Source organism: Scleropages formosus, unplaced genomic scaffold, assembly GCF_900964775.1.
Source record: "Scleropages formosus unplaced genomic scaffold, fSclFor1.1, whole genome shotgun sequence".
Lineage (NCBI taxonomy): Eukaryota > Metazoa > Chordata > Actinopteri > Osteoglossiformes > Osteoglossidae > Scleropages > Scleropages formosus.
In genome coordinates this window covers 87,859-106,635 of record NW_021641041.1, presented here as the reverse complement: position 1 = coordinate 106,635, position 18,777 = coordinate 87,859, and the positions used below count along the sequence as shown (strand labels likewise).

Here is an 18,777-nt window from a genome sequence, read left to right as displayed (position 1 = left end):
ACAGCTTGTAACACAGTGTTTGGGCATATGTTTGAATCTGCTTAGTCTGTTTGGAGTTTGCTTGTCCTCGTGTCTGTGTAGGTTTCCTGCCACAAGCAGAAGACATGCTGTTCAGGTGAATTGGTGATGAAAAAAATTGCCTGTGGTGTGGGAAAGCCGAGTGGGTGTGTGCATGAGTGAGACAGTGAAAGGGACCAGAGAGTGAAAGTGAGTTTTATATTTCAAGCACTGTTTAAATACCACTTGAGGAAACACATACAGAGCTTTTCTGTGTTGGGAAAATACCATGCTAACAGCCACCTTAACTCGACAGCATTTAAACAACTATCAGACATCTACAAACCTTAATATATTTGAAATGAAAAATCTTTCACTTCTCTTTATTTAAAAGTGGACTCTAAATAATGAAAAGTAGGAACCTCAATAATAGTTTGTGGTGAAACAAACTCCCTCTCTGCTTCAGAACTGTTGAATCCTCCCCAGCACTGAAGAAATGTCCCAAAAGTGCTCTTAATGTTAGGTTAATTTCTCTCTCAGTCTCCTGACACATGGGTAAATTAGGCCAATATGCTCCTTTATTTCTTACTGATGACTGATGACCCATGAGTCACTGATGCCGTGGGTGGAAAATCCATCAGATCAGTGGCAAAAGACAGAAATATTGACCGGTCATCCTTGCAAAGGTACATTAAAAAGAAGGAAGTAAAAACTGTAGGGTACAGCGGAACAGCGGAAGCAAAGAGGGTCTTCACAGAGGAGACAGAGAGGGAGCTTGTAAGCCATATCAAGAAGCTTGCTGACCAGTTCCATGGCCTTCACACATTTCATTGAGAGCACTAGATACTGCAAAAACATAAGATATTGTCATGCTCACAATTGCAACCCATACTTCACATCGCTTGCAGCCTCTGGGCAAGTGTGTTTATGGTCCATTTAAGACCTATTACAACAGAGCTCTTGATGGTTGGATGAGATAAAACCCAGGCAAAACAGCCAGTGTATACCAAATCTCTGGATGTGTGAGTGACGCTTTCTTGTCAACAATGACACCATGGACTATCTCTTCTGGATTCAAGTCCACAGAGATTTTCGCTTATAACAGAGATATTTTCTGTGATGGCGCAGTGGGTTGGACCAGGTCCTGCACTCCCGTGGGTCTGGGGTTCGAGTCCCGTTTGGGGTGTCTTGCGACGGACTGGCGTCCCGTCCTGGGTGTGTCCCCTCCCCCTCCGGCCTTACGCCCTGAGTTGCCGGGTTAGGCTCCGGTTCCCAGCGACCCCATATGGGAGAAGCGGTTCTGAAAATGTGTGTGTGTGTGTGTGTCCCTTGGGGTCACTGCCCTTCCTGGTCAGCGGCGGCGCCACTCAGTGCTGCTAGGTAACACTCACGTATCACCTCACAGTCTCATAGGACACGGAGGTATAAAAGGAGCCAGCGGAGCAGAACCAATTGAGGATTCTTAATCAGCGGTTCCATTGTGTCCTCTTGGCGATTAGTAGTCTCTTGTTCCCTCAGTCTGTTTCCTAGCTGTTCATGTTCCACTCCCGAGTGCCCGTCCTGTCACTTCCTGCTTCTTGTGCTCCAGTCCTGGTCCAGTGTACCAGTCCGGTATTTCGTCACGTCTCGGGATTGCGGTCATACTCACAGAGTAGCGTTTCACTGTTCGCCGTAGTTCAAACACCATGTGTTTCCTGTTTCACTTCCACCGAGTGTCTTACAATACGCACAGTGCACTTTTAACATCACCCTGCACGTGAGGTCATTCTACGTTTCCTCCGTGTTCGGACGTAATAGCAACCCGCGTCCGTGTCGGATTCCCATCCGGACGCTACAATAAGTAGATGTTTTCATTTACTTCTTTCTCATTTGTCCTTGCCAAGAGGAAAAGATAAGTAAAAACTGGCTCATCTTACTTTACTATTTTAGTGCATATTTTATTGGCATAAACCAAAGGTTTCAGTTACAGGAATGCAACCTTTTCTTTATCCCCATCAACACAGGATCAGGATACAGGATATCATAAGGATAGGATATCATAAATTCAGTTTCGTTTATCAGGAAACGCACCCCTTCTCTTCTGCGTCACTTCTCGGATGGGTATAAAAAAGTGAAATAAAACGACTCACACACTTGTGCACCACAAAGAACTGAAGATGAAACTTCTCCTCCAGGTCATCCTCACTTGTGCAGCCTTCTCTAAAGGTACAGTACTAAAGTAGAGTTTGCTGAACACATCCTCCTTGTTCTTAAACATTCAGATGGTGGCTGGATTTTTAACTGCTTGTTCTTTCACACTGTGTAAACTTCAGATATTTCTCTTTAGGCTTATTCACATGAAACATAAACCTCCGCTTGCTGATATTACTCCGATCATTGTGGTTATTTTTGTAACACTGAAGTATCATATCTTTATCCAAATGCCGTTAAGTCATTAGATACATCTAATTGCAATTGTTGTGCCTCTGCTGTAGAACAGAAACCTCAACACCAGGGTAGCCACAATGCAGAGTGTGTATAACGGCACCAAAATGTGCATAAACAGGATTACTGCTACAATCCAGTAATTATAATTTTAAAGCAGTCTCCACTGCTGCACACTGTAACTTTTATTTTTCTCTTATGTTGAATATATGGTTCATTGTGTTCTTGTGCTATAATTTTGACTAATGATACGAAAATATATTTTTAGGTTATCCACTTAATTGCTACGAATGTATACCTGGCTCAAATGGAAAATGCACAGAGACCACCAAAACTTGTCCGTCTGATGAAACCAAATGTGGAAGTATGACTACGACTGTGTATATAGGTGAGAATGAATTTTGGTACTGTCTGTGAGGTTACTGTAACATATGAAAAATGAAAGCTACTAAAATTGTTTTGATCTCCCAGTAATACTGGCAGTTGTGCATAAATTGGTGTTAAATTATATCTTTGAAATGCTTACAAGTATACTACCTAGATTACAAAACAAACAGTTAAGAAATCGTATAAAGCCATCAGATTTTAAGGTAAATTCTTATGCTTTTATTCTGGTAACTGTAAATAATATTACGTGATATGAAACTAATTATGCTATTACTTGATTCATTTTTTACATCTTTTCTTCAGGTAAAAATATTAGTGCAAGTACATCTTATTTTGCCTTGTTCAATGTAGTTGAAGTGCAGCTGCAATAACCTGTACATTTGGTTTCCAGGAAATTCTGTGTTGACTGAAGCATCAGCAAAGTCCTGTGCAAAACCTCAAGAATGTACCTCTGGTTCCATCAATTTTGGAGTCACCAGGACAGCAGTGAACACTGAGTGCTGTAACACTGGCCTTTGCAACTCTCAAAACATCCCTGGTATTATGCAAATATCGACGTTACCTGCATATATTTAATCTCACCTGTCACATATGTAGTTTAATCGTGTCTACATAGAAATAAAATAGTGCAAGAGTACAATAGTGTTCCCTCAATTTCACACCAGCATTCAAAGCAAAACTTGCAGTCAGACTCTAAAAGGTGGCATAGATCACAGAGATGTATAGCAATCAACCCACTGTGGTATTATGTGGTATCTGCCTTTCAACAGAAACAGTTGTCTGTGTTGTCCTTTTGCTATTCGTAAATTACTTGTTTCTACTGTTTTATATTACAGCATGGTCAAAAAATGCCCCAAATGGAAAGCGGTGCTTCACCTGTAATGGCAATGACTGCACATCAATTCTTAACTGTGTTGGAGATGAAAATAGTTGCCTCAAGACCACTGGTAGGAATCGTCTGCCTGACAACTTCAGTTTGATGCATACCAAATGGGGAGAAATATGCAGTGATATAGTAGCTAGAACTAAAACCAAATTTGATAATGAATTCTGATAAAAACAAATGATTCACATGAATGAAAATTACTGGTTCTATTTTCCACACTTCTTCCACCTCTCAGTACACTGAACAGCAATTACCCCTGAAAACCTCACTAAAACTGTAAGACTTTTATAATAGGAAGTTATTTCTTTAATAGTAAAAAAGGCATTGAAGCATATTTCAACTATTTCATAGGAAAAAAAAAAAAACACTGTTTTTCAAGTCCCTCTATTCATTTTCTTTTTCAGTTTCTGCACAGGGTGGGGTGGTGACCATGAAAGGCTGTGTGTCCTCAAATATTTGTGCTGCTGCCGGTGACTTGTCAGCACAACTTGGCCTAGGCGTTGGTGTCAGCATGAACTGCTGTGAAGGAAACCTGTGCAATGATGCTCGGCGCACCATGCAGAGCATCCTCCTCCTGCTAGTGCCTCTGGTCTCTACTGTCCTCATCCAGTGACAGTGTTTCCACTGAAATCTGGTCACTGGTATTTTTCCATACACATAACGCATACAAATCTCCTATGTTCAACACTGTTACAAAGTACAGGTCATGTCATTGCAAAACAGCTTTGAATTTCTATATATTCTTATATTTTATTTGGTCTATATGGGAAAATTCTACTTTTTTTGTAGCTGTCACAATACGGTATACTTCCTTTTTTTTTACTGCTCGTATATTTTATCTTAAATGCAGATTTTCAGGTTGTTTCAAGTTTTGACAAAATATTTGTTGTTGGCTGCTTACTATTTTTCAGAGTTAAGTGGAATAAAATTTCCCTCCTGAAAAGTCATTTTGGTATTGTTGTTTGTCTAATATCCTAGTGGGAAGTACAGTGGCCCCCCATAATCTGCCGGGGATATGTTCCAAGTCTCCCAACGGATGCCTGAAAGCATGGATATAAGTACACCCACCATCCATCCATCGTCGACAACCGCTTGTCCCTAGTGGGGTCACAGCGAACAGGCATCGCAAGCGAGGCTCAAACCCCAGACTCACAAAGAGGGCATTTACATTTACATTGCTTTATTTAGCAGATGCTTTTCTCCAAAGCGACTTCAGTCCACACACCAAGGTGACTTACACTGCTAGATACACACCGGCAGAACTTGCCGCATCACCATGCCTCCCATTTATACTTTTTTTAAAAAATTTCTTTTAATAAATAAGAAAAAGGTTACTTGAACACAAGCACTGTGATATTGTGACAATCGATGTATTAATCGAGATGTTACTAAGTAACTAACAGGAGGGTAGCGTATACAGCGTGGATACGCTGTGCAAATGGATGATTCACGTCCCGGGCAAAACAGCGCAAGATTTCATCATGCTACTCGGAATGACATGCAATTTAAAACTTATGAATTTATTTCAGGAATTTTCCATTTAACATTTCTGGACTGCAGGTAACTGAAACTGCGGATAAGGGGGGACCACTGTAAATTGAATATACCACTACTCAAAAAAATTAAAGGAACACTTTGAAAACACATCAGATCTCAATGGGGAAAAAAAATCATGCTGGATGTCTATACTGATATGGACTGGGTAATGTGTTAGGAACGAAAGGATGCCACATCGTTTGATGGAAATGAAAATTATCAACCTACAGAGGGCTGAATTCAAGGACACCCCGAAAATCAAAGTGAAAAAATGATGCGGCAGGCTAGTCCATTTTGCTGAAATTTCATTGCAGCAACTCAAAATGGTACTCAGTAGTTTGTATGGCCCCCACGTGCTTGTATGCATGCCTGACAACGTCGGGGCATGCTCCTAATGAAACGACGGATGGTGTCCTGGGGTATTCCCTCCCAGATCTGGAACAGGGCATCACTGAGCTCCTGGACAGTCTGAGGTGCAACCTGGCGGCGTCGGATGGACCGAAACATAATGTCCCAGAGATGTTCTATTGGATTTAGGTGAGGCGAGCGTGGGGGCCATTCAATGGTATCAATTCCTTCATCCTCCAGGAACTGCCTGCATACTCTCGCCACATGAGACGGGGCATTGTCGTGCACCAGGAGGAACCCAGGACCCACTGCACCAGCATAGGGTCTGACAATGGGTCCAAGGATTTCATTCCGATACCTAATGGCAGTCAGGGTGCCATTGTCTAGCCTGCAGAGGTCTGTGTGTCCCTCCATGGATATGCCTCCCCAGACCATCACTGACCCACCACCAAACCGGTCATGCTGAACGATGTTACAGGCAGCATAACATTCTCCACGGCTTCTCTAGACCCTTTCATGTCTGTCATAGGCGGGAGCGGCCGGGAACTGCTGGACACTCTGATGGGTGACACAGCCGCGCGAACGGTACAGAGCATTATAGAAAAATTGGATGAACACTGTATTCTCAGTATAAACGAGACTGTTGAACGTTATCGATTCTTTACGAGAAACCAGCGAGTTGGACAATCAATTGAGAATTACGTCACGGAGTTGAAAACTCTCGCTAAAACCTGCAATTTCGGAGAAATTAAAAACTTGCTCATAAGGGACAGGATTGTTTGTGGGATTAACGCCGCAGCACTGAGAGAGAGATTGCTTCGCGAGAAAAACCTGACATTAGAGACGTGCGTACAAATGTGCAGAGCAGCAGAACTGTCCAGAGAGAACAGTATAACCACTGCGGGGGCGGCGGTGGAAGAAGTGCACGCAGTGAGGGGAGCAGCACGTCCTACGCGTCCTGGTCAGGAGGAAACCAGCGATACAATTTCATGCAAATTCTGCGGGAAAGTGCACGAAAGGAATAAAACTAAATGCCCAGCTTTTGGGAAGAAATGTAAAAAGTGTGGAAAGGGCAACCACTTTGCAGCCAAATGTAAATCTCAGTTAGACCAGAGGAAGAAGAAAGCTGTACACAGTGTTTCAGAGACTCACCTCAGTGATGGATATGAGGACATTCTCGCCGTCAGTGCAGTGGACACACAGACCGTAAACAAACGAGAGACAGACGGAAGAAAGAAAACATGGCTGTTTGCAGGCATGCTTGTAGGAAAAGAACTTGTGAAATTTCAGATTGACTGCGGTGCTAGCTGTAACGTAATTCCTATCAATCTGCTGAGTCCAGACACAGAACTAGAAGATACAGGGACTGTGCTAGTAATGTACAACCAAAGCAAAGTGAGACCAATTGCAAAATGCAAGCTGAAACTGAGAAATCCAAGAAACCAGAAATTGTATAGACTGGAATTCCAGGTGGTGGATAAGAACTGTATTGTTCCGCTGTTGGGCAAGAGGGCGAGTGAAGCCATGAAACTAATTGAAGTACATTATGAGAACATCTTAGCAATAGACAGCATAGTCACCACTGAGGAACCCATTGGCAGCCCACTGTCAGTGCAACAAATAAAGACAGCGTATGCTGATGTATTCACAGGTAATGGCTGCCTGGAAGGAGATTACAAAATTGAGATTGACAGCACAGTGAAACCTGTACAACTTCCAAAAAGAAGAGTACCAGTAGCCATGATGAAACCGCTGAAGGAAGAACTGCAAGATCTTCAACAGAGAGGAATCATTGCGCCAGTGGACAGGAGTACAGATTGGATCAGCAATATGGTAGTGGTACAGAAACCCAACTGTAAACTGAGAGTATGCATTGATCCAAGACCTTTGAACAAAGCTTTAAAACGCAGCCATTTTCCTCTACCAACCATTGAGGACATACTCCCTGACCTATCCAAAGCCAGAGTGTTCACTGTATGTGATGTCAAAAGTGGGTTTTGGCATGTCAAGCTGGAGGAGGAGTCCAGCTATCTCACCACTTTCGCTACTCCTTTTGGAAGGTACAGATGGCTCAGGATGTCGATAGGCATAAGCCCAGCTCCTGAGATCTTTCAAAGAAAGCTGACACTTGCATTGGAGGGTTTGCCAGGCATATACATTATAGCTGATGATGTGCTTATTACGAGACAGGGAGAGACCCCGGAAACAGCAGAGCGAGACCACGATGAGAAATTGAAAGCATGTCTGACACGATGCAGGGCGAAAGGCATTAAACTTAACATTGACAAATTCAAACTGCGACAAAAGGAAGTCTCCAGCATTGGACACCTCTTGACATCGGATGGCCTGAAGATAGATCCAGACAAGGTTCAAGCCATAACACACATGCCTAAACCAACAGGTGTGAAAGGCATCCAGAGACTGTTGGGGATGGTGAATTACCTTTCGAGGTTTTGTGCATACCTTTCAGACCATTGCGAGGTTCTGAGACAATTGACCCACAAAGACAGAGAATGGTGTTGGACAGCACGGCACGAAGAGGCACTAAGCAAAATAAAAGAAATCATCGCAAACGCATCAGTGCTGAAATACTACAACCCAGATGAGGAACTTACAATCCAGTGTGATGCCTCTGACACAGGTCTTGGTGCGGCTCTCCTGCAGGGAGGTATGCCAGTAGCATTCGCAAGCAGAGCATTAACACAAACAGAACGGGGTTACGCCCAAATAGAGAAAGAATTCTTGGCTCTAGTTTTCAGTATGGAAAAGTTTCATCAATACACGTATGGACGGAGAGTAACTGTACAAAGTGATCACAAACCGTTAGAGAACATAATGCGAAAGCCACTGCTCAGCGCTCCAAAAAGACTTCAAAGAATGATGTTAAGAATTCAGAAGTATGATGTGGACATCGTCTATGTTCCAGGCCGAGATATGGTGTTAGCAGACCCTCTGAGCAGAGCCTACTTGACTGAGAGTCCGCCCGCTGGATCTGTAGAAACTGAGATAGAGACGGTCAACATGGTACAGCATCTCCCATTCTCAGAGGATGGACTTGGCAGGATCCGTTTCGCCACGAAAGAGGACAGAACATTACAGACACTGATCAAAACCATTCAACATGGATGGCCAAAGGAAAAGGCAGACACGCCAAATGAGATCAGACATTATTTCCTGTTTCAGGAGGAATTGAGTTACCAGGATGGAATTGTCTTCAGGGGCGAAGGGGTTGTCATTCCGGATGTACTAAGGAAAGAGATAACCCAGCGCATCCATTCATCTCATTTAGGTGTGGAAGGATCCCTCAGGAGGGCCAGAGAGTGTGTCTATTGGCAGAGAATGAATGACCAAATCAAGACGTATATACAAAAATGTGACACCTGCCGGTCGGTGGACTGTAACCAACAGAAGGAAACGTTGAAGCCACACGAAATGCCAAACAGGCCATGGGCCAAGGTAGGCATCGATTTGTTTACCTTTGATAATAAGGATTACCTTATTACAGTAGATTACTACTCAAATTTCTGGGAACTAGATTTTTTGCCTGACACCAAAGCGGCTACTGTGATCAGGAAGCTGAAGGCTCATTTTGCGCGACAGGGCATCCCAGACATTGCCATTTCAGATAACGGCCCACAGTTCACATCCCAGGAATTTCAGAAATTCAGTCTTCGCTGGGAATATCAACATAAGACTTCATCACCGGGCTATCCGCAGAGCAACAGCAAGGCGGAATCAGCTGTGAAAACGGCCAAGAGACTGCTGTTTAAAGCACAGGAGACAAAACAGGATCCTTATTTAGCCATTCTGGACCACAGAAACACGCTGACGCAAGGACTATCAGCTAGCCCAGCCAAGAGACTGCTTAGCCGTCGGACTAGAACATTGTTACCTACAAAAGAGAGTCTTCTACAACCGAAAGTTCAATGTTCACTGGGAGAGTTGAAGGCCAACCAACATCGACAACAGACCTACTTTAACAAATCAGCTAAGGACATGGACATATTACGACAAGGTGACGCAGTGAGAATACAACCATTTGAGCCTCATACCACCTGGCGGACGGGCACCGTGGTGCAGCCACTCGACGCAAGGTCATATAGAGTTCAGTTAGACTCTGGAAGTGTTATCAGGAGAAACCGCAGGCACCTCAGAAAGGCTCATGATGCAAACCCTACAGTGACTATGAGCACAGATGCTGTCAGTTCGGATGGTACTGAACATACGGATGTTCCAGTCAGCACACCAACGGTCACTACATCCATAGCCAAACAGATCCAGGGAGCCATGCGGATGGACGCATAGTCGACTGTTGTCACGAGAGCTGGTCGAGTTGTAAAGGCACCTCAGTACTTAGACTATGTACGGTGATATTTTGGATAATGTTAATTATTGTGGGGGGAAAAGAAACAAAAATGTATGTTTGTGATATAGTTAAGAATACCCAGTAAAGTTTTCGAGTGTTGTTACTTAGGAAAAAGAAAAAAAAAAAAAAAAAAATGAGAAAGGATGTAACAATAGGAACTATTCTTATATATGCTGTTGCAGCAGGTGCCACTTTTAGAGTGTGCACCAGGAGAAAGCTAGCCCACGCAATCTGAGTTTGTAAGTGCAGTGTTTGAAGTTTATTAAACAGTTACTTTAGAACTGGGATTGTCTGTCTTTATTAAGAAAAAGAGACAGAATAAAACACAACCCATTGGACTAGTTTAGCACTAACATCACTGATATATAATCACGTGTAGCATGATTCTTACCTTTTTAAGAGTCAGTGCATGTTCAAGATACTGATCTTCATTCACCTGCCTCCGATCTATCTGTAGTTGCAAAGTGAAGTCCCTCACAGCCCACACAAAACTGGGGAAGAACTGAACAAACTGGGCGTCTTCTGCATCATCATCCTCGGCAGATGAAGCACTGGGGGCTTTGACCTTAATCCGTTCTGTCAACTCTGTGACGTATCTGCAGAGGTTGAGGAACAATGGCCTGCTGGAGATTTTGGGTTTAACTTACAGCCACTAAAATGTCTTCACGCTTCCTGGTTGTGACTCAAAACACAGTATGTTGTTCCACACATAGCGCTAAACAGTATCACCCACTCTTGTTCTATTTCAGCGTTTTAACGCAAAGGATCAAAGTAAATTATTACATCACAATGAGCAAATCCCACATTCTTTAAAGCCCTTTTACACAAACTACAACCAGAAACTGTGACTAGTGACCTATAAAGGCAGTTTTTTTGAAGTAAGCTTGTCTGGGATGGATACAGCTGTCATCAGCCAACCCTTCTTTGAGTTGAGCACACATTTTATTGTACTATAACTCAACAAAAGGATACTGGAGGTTTTCCACAGCTTGGTTGTCTATAGTGCCTCGACTGTTGTACACAAGAGTGCTGCTCAGCAAGATGGCAAGAGAGAAAATCCAGGCATCATTCTTCTGGTCACCCTGAAGAAGTTAGCCCACATCACCAGGTTAAATAAATTTAAATTTTATTAATTACAGTTAGAGTCCAGTCTGTTCATCTTTTGGTGTTCCCTGGAAACATGCAGATGACAATGTAAAAGAATAAAAAACAAAGTTCTTAAATGACACCAAAAACACTGGTTGCAAATACAAAATATAGAAAAATATGCAAGTTAAATTTTGGTAATACTTTGAATTCAAAACTGTTTCATTTCTTCTTGGAACAGTGTCTTGAAAGTGTTGAACTACTTGCAGGTGGATACTGCAGCACTGGTCAAGCAAAGACTCTAGTTTATAAAGAAACTGAGGTGTTGAAGGTCTATGTGAAAGGCAGATTTTCAACACCTTGTCCAAATGATCAACGATATTCACATTTGGCAACTTGCCGTGACATGGAAGGTATGCAACTTCATGCTGGTATTCATGAGAAATAAATTCTGAACCACCTGAAGTGCATGTATGGAGCCACTGTTGCTTTGGTATGAAAACGCAGTAAAGAAACAATGTTTGCACTTATACAAAGATAAACTCTTTGACATACACAGATTCCCATAGGATGGACACACAAACAAATACAGAAGACAAACTATATATAGGAAGTTTGCAACAGATGTTGTGGCATTAAGAAACTCTCTGGTTTCAATCCAAAAACTAACTTGTCCTGATCTCTGCAAGTGTAGAATACAACTCATTACACCATACTGCTTTGTTCTCCTGCTTGGACCTCCAATTCTCATGTGTTTGCTTCAGAATGGGTTTTATAAATTTATCAGAAGTTCAAGAAATTTCCAAATGACAGCCCTGCCTAGATTTTGGGAAGTGCGTGACATCTGCCTTCCGTTTTTCTACTGCGACATTTCCTCATTTGAAATAGACAGTCATCGTTTTCATCATTGCTTCCCTGGCAAAATTCAAACAGTAATCAGCCACCCATTAATTTTGAAACTTGTACAGTTATTGCCACCATGTTACTGAGTACAGAGATTAGTGACACCATGTGATCTTTACAGTTACACTTTGGCTGATGCTACATTATGTTCTGAACCTCCACTGCCCCTTGTTTGCTAAAGCCACTTGTTTCCTGATACTGTAACATGGCTCCATTAGTATAAATAGGTGTCAGCTTTGAGGCTACGGAATGTATCATATTTAACCATTGAAACGAATGGTAATGTCCTAGACTGATGAGAAGTCAATTTACAAATGGAACGTATTATTCTCGCAAGATGACGAAAGACTACAAAAAGGTGTTGTTTGTCAGACCTCTTTCACAGCTGACACACTGATAAGTGTCCTTCATCTTAAATGTGACATGCATGTAGGTGGATTTGTAATCAATACTCCCCCCCTATTATTTTTGTAGCTTCTGTGCTTTTGTTTTTATTTCTTTTGTTCGGTATTTCACGACTGCCCATGTGTCAGAAAAGTGTTTCTTGGAGATTTCGAGCAGAAACTGGTTGTGTGTAGTCTGACATGTATAGATTACTAACTTATTTTTATTTTTGATTTAATGTTTACTAAAAAATATATTATGATCAGTTCCTCACCTTCTCCACATCTCCTAGTCCCTCAGTGTCCAACAGCACCAGAGTGTGGCCCTCTTTCACTGGGTGAGGCACACACCACATCCAGATGCCTTTGGTCTTGGACTGTACGGTGGCTCCCAGGGCAAATCCTGCTGGGAACAAAGAGACTCTTCAGAACAGAGGAATAATCACTGTAGAACAAGAAAAGGCATGGGTATACCCATGTTCATAGTTTTACGAGTGGAAATCAGTCCCACCTTTCCTCTTGACAGCCAGCTTGTTCATAAGGTAAGACTTGCCAGTGCGGTACAGTCCTACCACTGCCACAACCACCACTGGCTGATTGATCCTCATGAGATACTCTGTCGCTTCTTGAACCACTCTGAGGGTCCCATCAATGTTTTCAATCAGACACACTGGGGACTCCATGACTGTCACTATTGGCGCCCGCTATCTTGACCTGCAGTGACTGAACCATAAAATGGCATCTTTATTTTTAAGAATCAAGGGAACAATGCAATAGATGATGTGATGGACTATCATTTGGAAGACCTTTGGATAAATTCTTATTTCCTCAGTATAAAACATTTCCCACACCCCTTCCAAGTTTTGTCATTTAACCACTAAATGTGGATTTTAGAATTGCATAGCAGGACACACTAATACAGTCTAGTCCAAGTCATCAAGTTTGTCCACCAGTCTTTATTCCGCAAGACAAAAACTACCACTTGACCTACATTCCACCCGCTCTTACTCTATAAATTACACTATCCACTTCCTATCACTGAACCCCAAAATTAAGAAAAGTTCCTCTTTGTTCAATGACATGAGCCATAAGGTGGTTTGACTTAAATTGTACATTGCATATATTTTTAATTGCTTAAGATAGGCCTAGATTAAAATAAGCTGTCCTTTTCCTTTCACTTGGATTTAGGACTTTTTCTGAAGCTCAGTTTCCACCATTTTAACTGAGATGTGGAAGGAAGAATGTTTCTTATTTAACAGCAGCAGATGTTAAAGTTCTTCAAAATCCAGTAATAGCTGATATAAATCACTGCCAAGTAATTTAGTAAAAAAGCTGTCGTGTTGATGTAATGGGGAAAATGGAGAAAAATGTGTCTGCTTAAGAAATAAATGTAAACTAATATCATGTCTTAGTGAAACTGAAAGTACTTGGCGCATCCAAAACATGACACAATGGAGGGCTATTAAATTATTTACACGGTCCATAGATTTTTACATATATATATATGTATATACATATACTCGTATTTTTTTGAAGATCTATTGCCAATATTTCAGAGACGCTCCGTTTTGTGTGTGTGTGTGTGTGTTGATAGGTACTTTATGCTTCAGCAGTTCCGATAGTAGAAATAAAATTACATTAATAAAAGATGTTGCTTCTTACTAAGCTGAAATTCAATGCCAGCGGCAATTTTCCAAACATGTTGTGGAGACTGAGTCAGTAAATTATACACATACAACATGTTCATGTTCATATTCGTTTAGTGCACACTGGAGAGATGTCCGAGTCCGGCCACAGTCAGCCTGGCATGTACGGCCCGGGACGGAGGAGGAGGCGACGCCAGAATCGAGAGCCGGGCCCCCCTGGACAGAACCTGTCTGGGCCGGGCAGGGAGCGGGAATATGTGCCTCGGGAGCGGAGGGTGCGTGTTAACACATAGCACTGCACTCACGGAGCAATAGTGAAAAACAGCCCAGTAGTATATTAGTAGTACTCCCAACACCGACTTCAGAGTCATCTTTAACGTCCACGTGCTCAGTGGCTTGGTGCCTAGCTGGATACATAGAGTGTGTATTGTTTAGATGATATTCTCTTCATGCTTGCTTTGGCTATATAGAATAAAAATTATCATCATTATTATTATCATCATCATCACTGTTACACTGCATAAGATGGAATTCTTGTAATCGATCATTTAATCACTTGTAACACTTTGCAACCCCTCTTTCTGTCGAACTAATAAATTGTCTTGTGTTATTTACATTTACACTTCATTTAGTAGATGCTTTTCTCCAAAGCGATGTACATCTCAGAAATTATTATATTATTAAATTGTTATTATTAATGTGTACTCACTGAAATCACGGAAAAGTCGTGAAATAATACTGTCTTTCAGTAGAGTGCTGTGTGATTTGTCACTTGAAGTTTTACACGTATAGGTAAGGAAAATTTTTAGCACTGTCATTAAAGCTTTCTTTCAGGACTTGTGAGAGATGAAGGTTTTACACTGTGATAAAAAATCACAAGGATTTTAGAGGGATGCTTGTAGGTGTCAACATTTAGACGACTGAGAAGCCACAGCACATGTGGGGATGGGGGGCTGCTCATGTTTTGTCATGCATGGCATCAGCAGTGCTCATATTTTAGCTTGAAATCTTTGTTTTTATTAGGTGTTTATAGTAATTGTCAGTGGTGCCTCACAGTTAGATTACATACATTTACGTTTGTTTATTTATTTAGCAGACACTTGTCATGGATTGTTCCGAAAGGAAGCGGCAGACCCAAGTGCAGAACGGGATTCGGGGCTTATTCAGGGAAATTCAAGAGAGATGGTCAAAGGACAGGCAATCGGTCTTCGAGGTGCGAACGCTGTTACAGGGAGAATCCAAAAGGCAAGGTCGATACACAGGCAAGCGGTCGATGATCATAAGGAGGTACAGGAAAGTAGAAGCAGGGGACGGATCAGGAAGGAGTAGAGCAAGAGGCTAGGAGGTCGCTAACAACAAGGCTGAACAAGGTTCTGCATCAGCTCCTGGTCTGACGCAGCCTTTTATGCCCCAGTCTGCGCCGCGCCCCCGGTGTTCCGCGTCGGCTCAAGGATGTGGGCGTGGCAACACTTTTCTCCAAAGCAACTACTCTGTGTAGTGTTATCAGCCCACACACCTTATTCACCAAGGTGACTTACACTGCTAGATACACTACTTACACTGGGTCACTCATCCATACATCAGTGGAACACACACACTCTCTCTGTCACTCACACACACACTATGGGGGACCTGAGCAGCATGTCTTTGGACTGTGGGAGGAAATCGGAGCACCCCGAGGAAACCCACACGGACACGGGGAGAACATGCAAACTCCACACAGACTGAGCAGAGACTGAACTCATGTCCTCTCGCACCATTGGGGCTCTGTGAGACAACAGCGCTACTCACTGTGCCATCGTGCCACCTGCTTTACGCTTGTTCATGCATCGGTTTGAATCCAGCTCATGGTGTATGGAGTTTGCATGTTCTCCATGTTCTTGGGGTTATTCGCACCCAAATACATGCAGACGCACGCACGCACACACACACACCGTCTGCAACTGCTTGTCCCACATGAGGTCGCGACACAGGGTGAAAGGCTGGAGGGGGAAGGGACACACAAAGGACAGGATGCCAGTCCATCGCAAGGCACCCCAAGCAGGACTCGGTCCAACCCACTGTGCCATCGTGCCCCCCCAAATGCATGCATTTAGTAAGAAAATAGCAAATGACATTTTTTTTTACCCTCCCTTAGCAAAGGACAGAACTTACCTTTTCCTTCCTACAAATTACATGTACTCATAAGTCTGAATTCTTGTAATGTGTGTTGTTTATGTAAGGCAAGCCTGTATTTGGTTCTTTGTTGATGGGTGCCCGCTCGTAAGTTCCTGTTGTATTTGCTAAGCAATGGAATAGACCAACTTTTCACTTTGTCAACAGGATGCCAGTGAGGAGCCACTGGGGCCTGTCTTGCAGAAGACCCCAATCACCTTAGCAAAGCTCCCAGCAGAAAGGGTAAGGTACGCAGTTTGTAGACAGTTGTGGAAATGATCTTAATGATTTTACACGCACACTGAGTGAAACAGCTTGTCCCAAGTGTGGTCGTGGCAAACCAGAGCCTAACCCAGCAACACAGGGCGCAAGGCTAGAGGGAGAGGGAACACACCCAGGATGGGATGTCAGTCCGTCACAAGGCACCCCAAACAGACTCAAACTCCAGACCCACCAGAGAGCAGGACCTGCCCCCCCCCCCCCCCCACTGTGCTACCAACTTAGCAGAATTCATAATTATGCTGAAAAGAACTGAAACGGCAGGGAAAAAGATATGAGAACCAGTGGACTGCCAGGTGACAGCTGAAACTACATCATATGACACATTATGTGCAACATCCAGGCAGTTTTTTTCTTTGAAATCCATTCTGTTCTTATTTGTATTTCTGTATAGCATCGTACAATTTTAAGGTTGTGTTCAAGCTCAGAACTGGCAGCTCTGAAAACACGGAAGGATGCATGTACAAACTTGCTGTGTTCACCTTGTGTTTTTCCAGTGTTCCTGCAGAACACAGCAAAGATGGAGTTGTCAACAAAACCTGAAGAAAATGCACTTCGTGGTAGACAAACTAATGGCTCACTCTCACCTAACATACAAAGGTGAGGCAGAAAGCTATTCCCAGACTCAACATTGTCCTGTGTTTGACTCGGCCCTGTAGGAGTTCTTCACGTTATGAGCAAGGTTGTGAAGTGCTTCAGTGAATTGCAGTGTTCACTGTAGGTATGATACAACATATGTTTTCAGGCACGTTATCAATGCTCGACTAACATCTTCCCTGGCCTGGGAAGGGATTACTTGGAAACAGAAGTCAACTTGTTTCTGCTGCCGGTGCTAGAGACGGAGGCAGAGGATGGCTTAACAAGAGCAGGTCAGAAAAGTTCTGTTGTCTGGGGGCCTGGAAGTGGCTAACAGTGTAACAACACTTCCGTGTGTGGTAAGTATATTTTTGCATGTGCTCAGTGGGTTATGTCCCCTATGTATATAACATGGTTCTGCTTTGGTCACCAGGGTCAGGTGTGGTCCCACTCTTCTCTCTGCTTCCTGGGTACAGGGGGCATCCCAGCTTCTCCTCAATCATTGCCAAACTGCGCAGCCAAGTCTCAGCAGTGTCCCACCTGCTGCCAGCTTTCCCACCCCATCCTCACAGAGAAAAACTGGTAAGATCAAAAAAATGAGATTTATATTGCTTTTTCATAAAAATATGAATAATAAAGTCATGAATTAACTAATTTTAAAAAATTCTTTGGCAGTCTCCCAATCTGCATTGTGTAGCTGTAAAAAGTAATACTGACATGTTTGAATTAAAATTGTGATAAGATATTGTGTCTTGCTTAAAATTTTCATAGTTCCTTGTTTTGGATCTGGCAAGGTTCCACTATGCAGCTTGGAGCCAGGATGGGGTTGAGAAGTCTGTGGTGAAAGACATAGTTACACTTTAAAAATTAGTTTAATTCTTTGATCTTTGGAAGCACCTGTCCCAGTTGTACCTGGACACAGGAACAAGTTTAGTACAGTGGGATAGTGTTATAAAGCAGAGCATAAGAAAAAGCTAGAAGCCTCTCTCAACCAGCCAAGAAACACACACATGAAATGTTATTAGTGTGGTCATCACTATTTGCTTATAAAATCAGTGCTGCTTGCTCACGTTTTCCTATAGGCAAGTGATGTGGTCATCATGTCCGCAGTCACAACATTGAAGCAGGAAGTATTCTTTCAGGGTCTAGTCATGTCATGAAGAAAAAAAGGAAGTACTTGCAGGAGCATACAGCTTTTGTAGATAATATCCATGAGACATTCACATACTGATCAGGAAAACAAACCCCTTCATCTGTCCAAAAAATAAAGTATTACTCATTTCTCTTACAGTTCTTTGCTGGATTTCAGGAGTGAATATAATAGGATGACTTGTACTGGAGTAACAAGCTTTTACTTGAACAATGTTTTAATTTGTGGATTAGTTTTGAGAGTATCCTTCAGTTGTAGTTGGAGGACGTAACAGCATGTCTTTTAAAGGATCTAATTAGAAGAATGAAATCCTTTATTACATCAGTAGTAGTTCCTCTTAATGCAGCTTTCCTTTTGGAAGACTAAGTGAAAGAATCAGATATTGTATTCCATGTAATTGTACTGCATTTGTCTTGTGGTGGAACAGGAATGTGTTTCATTAAAGGCTAAAATGTATATAAAATTATTAAATGCATGGTCAAAACCTTTGAATATTTTCCATTTAGTAAATTTTTATCAGTTTTATATTTTGTAACTAGCATGGGTTCCAATGGCCATGCAATCTTTTCTGAAGGCTATGCAAATTAGCACAGAATCTTTCCTCCCTATAATTCCAGGAAAAAAAATTGAACTTTTCACTCTACTTTTGTTTCTGG

General features: G+C 42.4%; 2 protein-coding genes across 2 annotated transcripts; one reads left to right on the top strand and one right to left on the bottom strand.

Moving 5' to 3' along the window:
• The first annotated feature begins 1,814 nt into the window (after positions 1 to 1,814).
• LOC114909734 (urokinase plasminogen activator surface receptor-like) lies at positions 1,815 to 4,492 on the top strand. Its single transcript, XM_029249539.1, has 5 exons — positions 1,815 to 2,202; positions 2,690 to 2,809; positions 3,200 to 3,346; positions 3,645 to 3,755; positions 4,099 to 4,492. Exons 1-5 carry the CDS (start codon positions 2,154 to 2,156, stop codon positions 4,305 to 4,307), a joined length of 636 nt encoding a protein of 211 aa, XP_029105372.1. The 5' UTR covers positions 1,815 to 2,153; the 3' UTR covers positions 4,308 to 4,492.
• A 5,714-nt stretch (positions 4,493 to 10,206) lies between these two features.
• On the bottom strand, positions 10,207 to 13,035 carry LOC114909722 (guanylate-binding protein 1-like). The gene is made up of 5 exons (XM_029249531.1): positions 12,828 to 13,035; positions 12,592 to 12,719; positions 10,917 to 11,026; positions 10,336 to 10,540; positions 10,207 to 10,239 (listed from the first exon to the last, which is right to left on the bottom strand). The coding sequence occupies exons 1-5, from the start codon at positions 12,997 to 12,999 to the stop codon at positions 10,207 to 10,209; spliced, it is 648 nt and encodes a 215-aa protein (XP_029105364.1). The 5' UTR covers positions 13,000 to 13,035.
• Between the last annotated feature and the right edge of the window lie 5,742 nt (positions 13,036 to 18,777).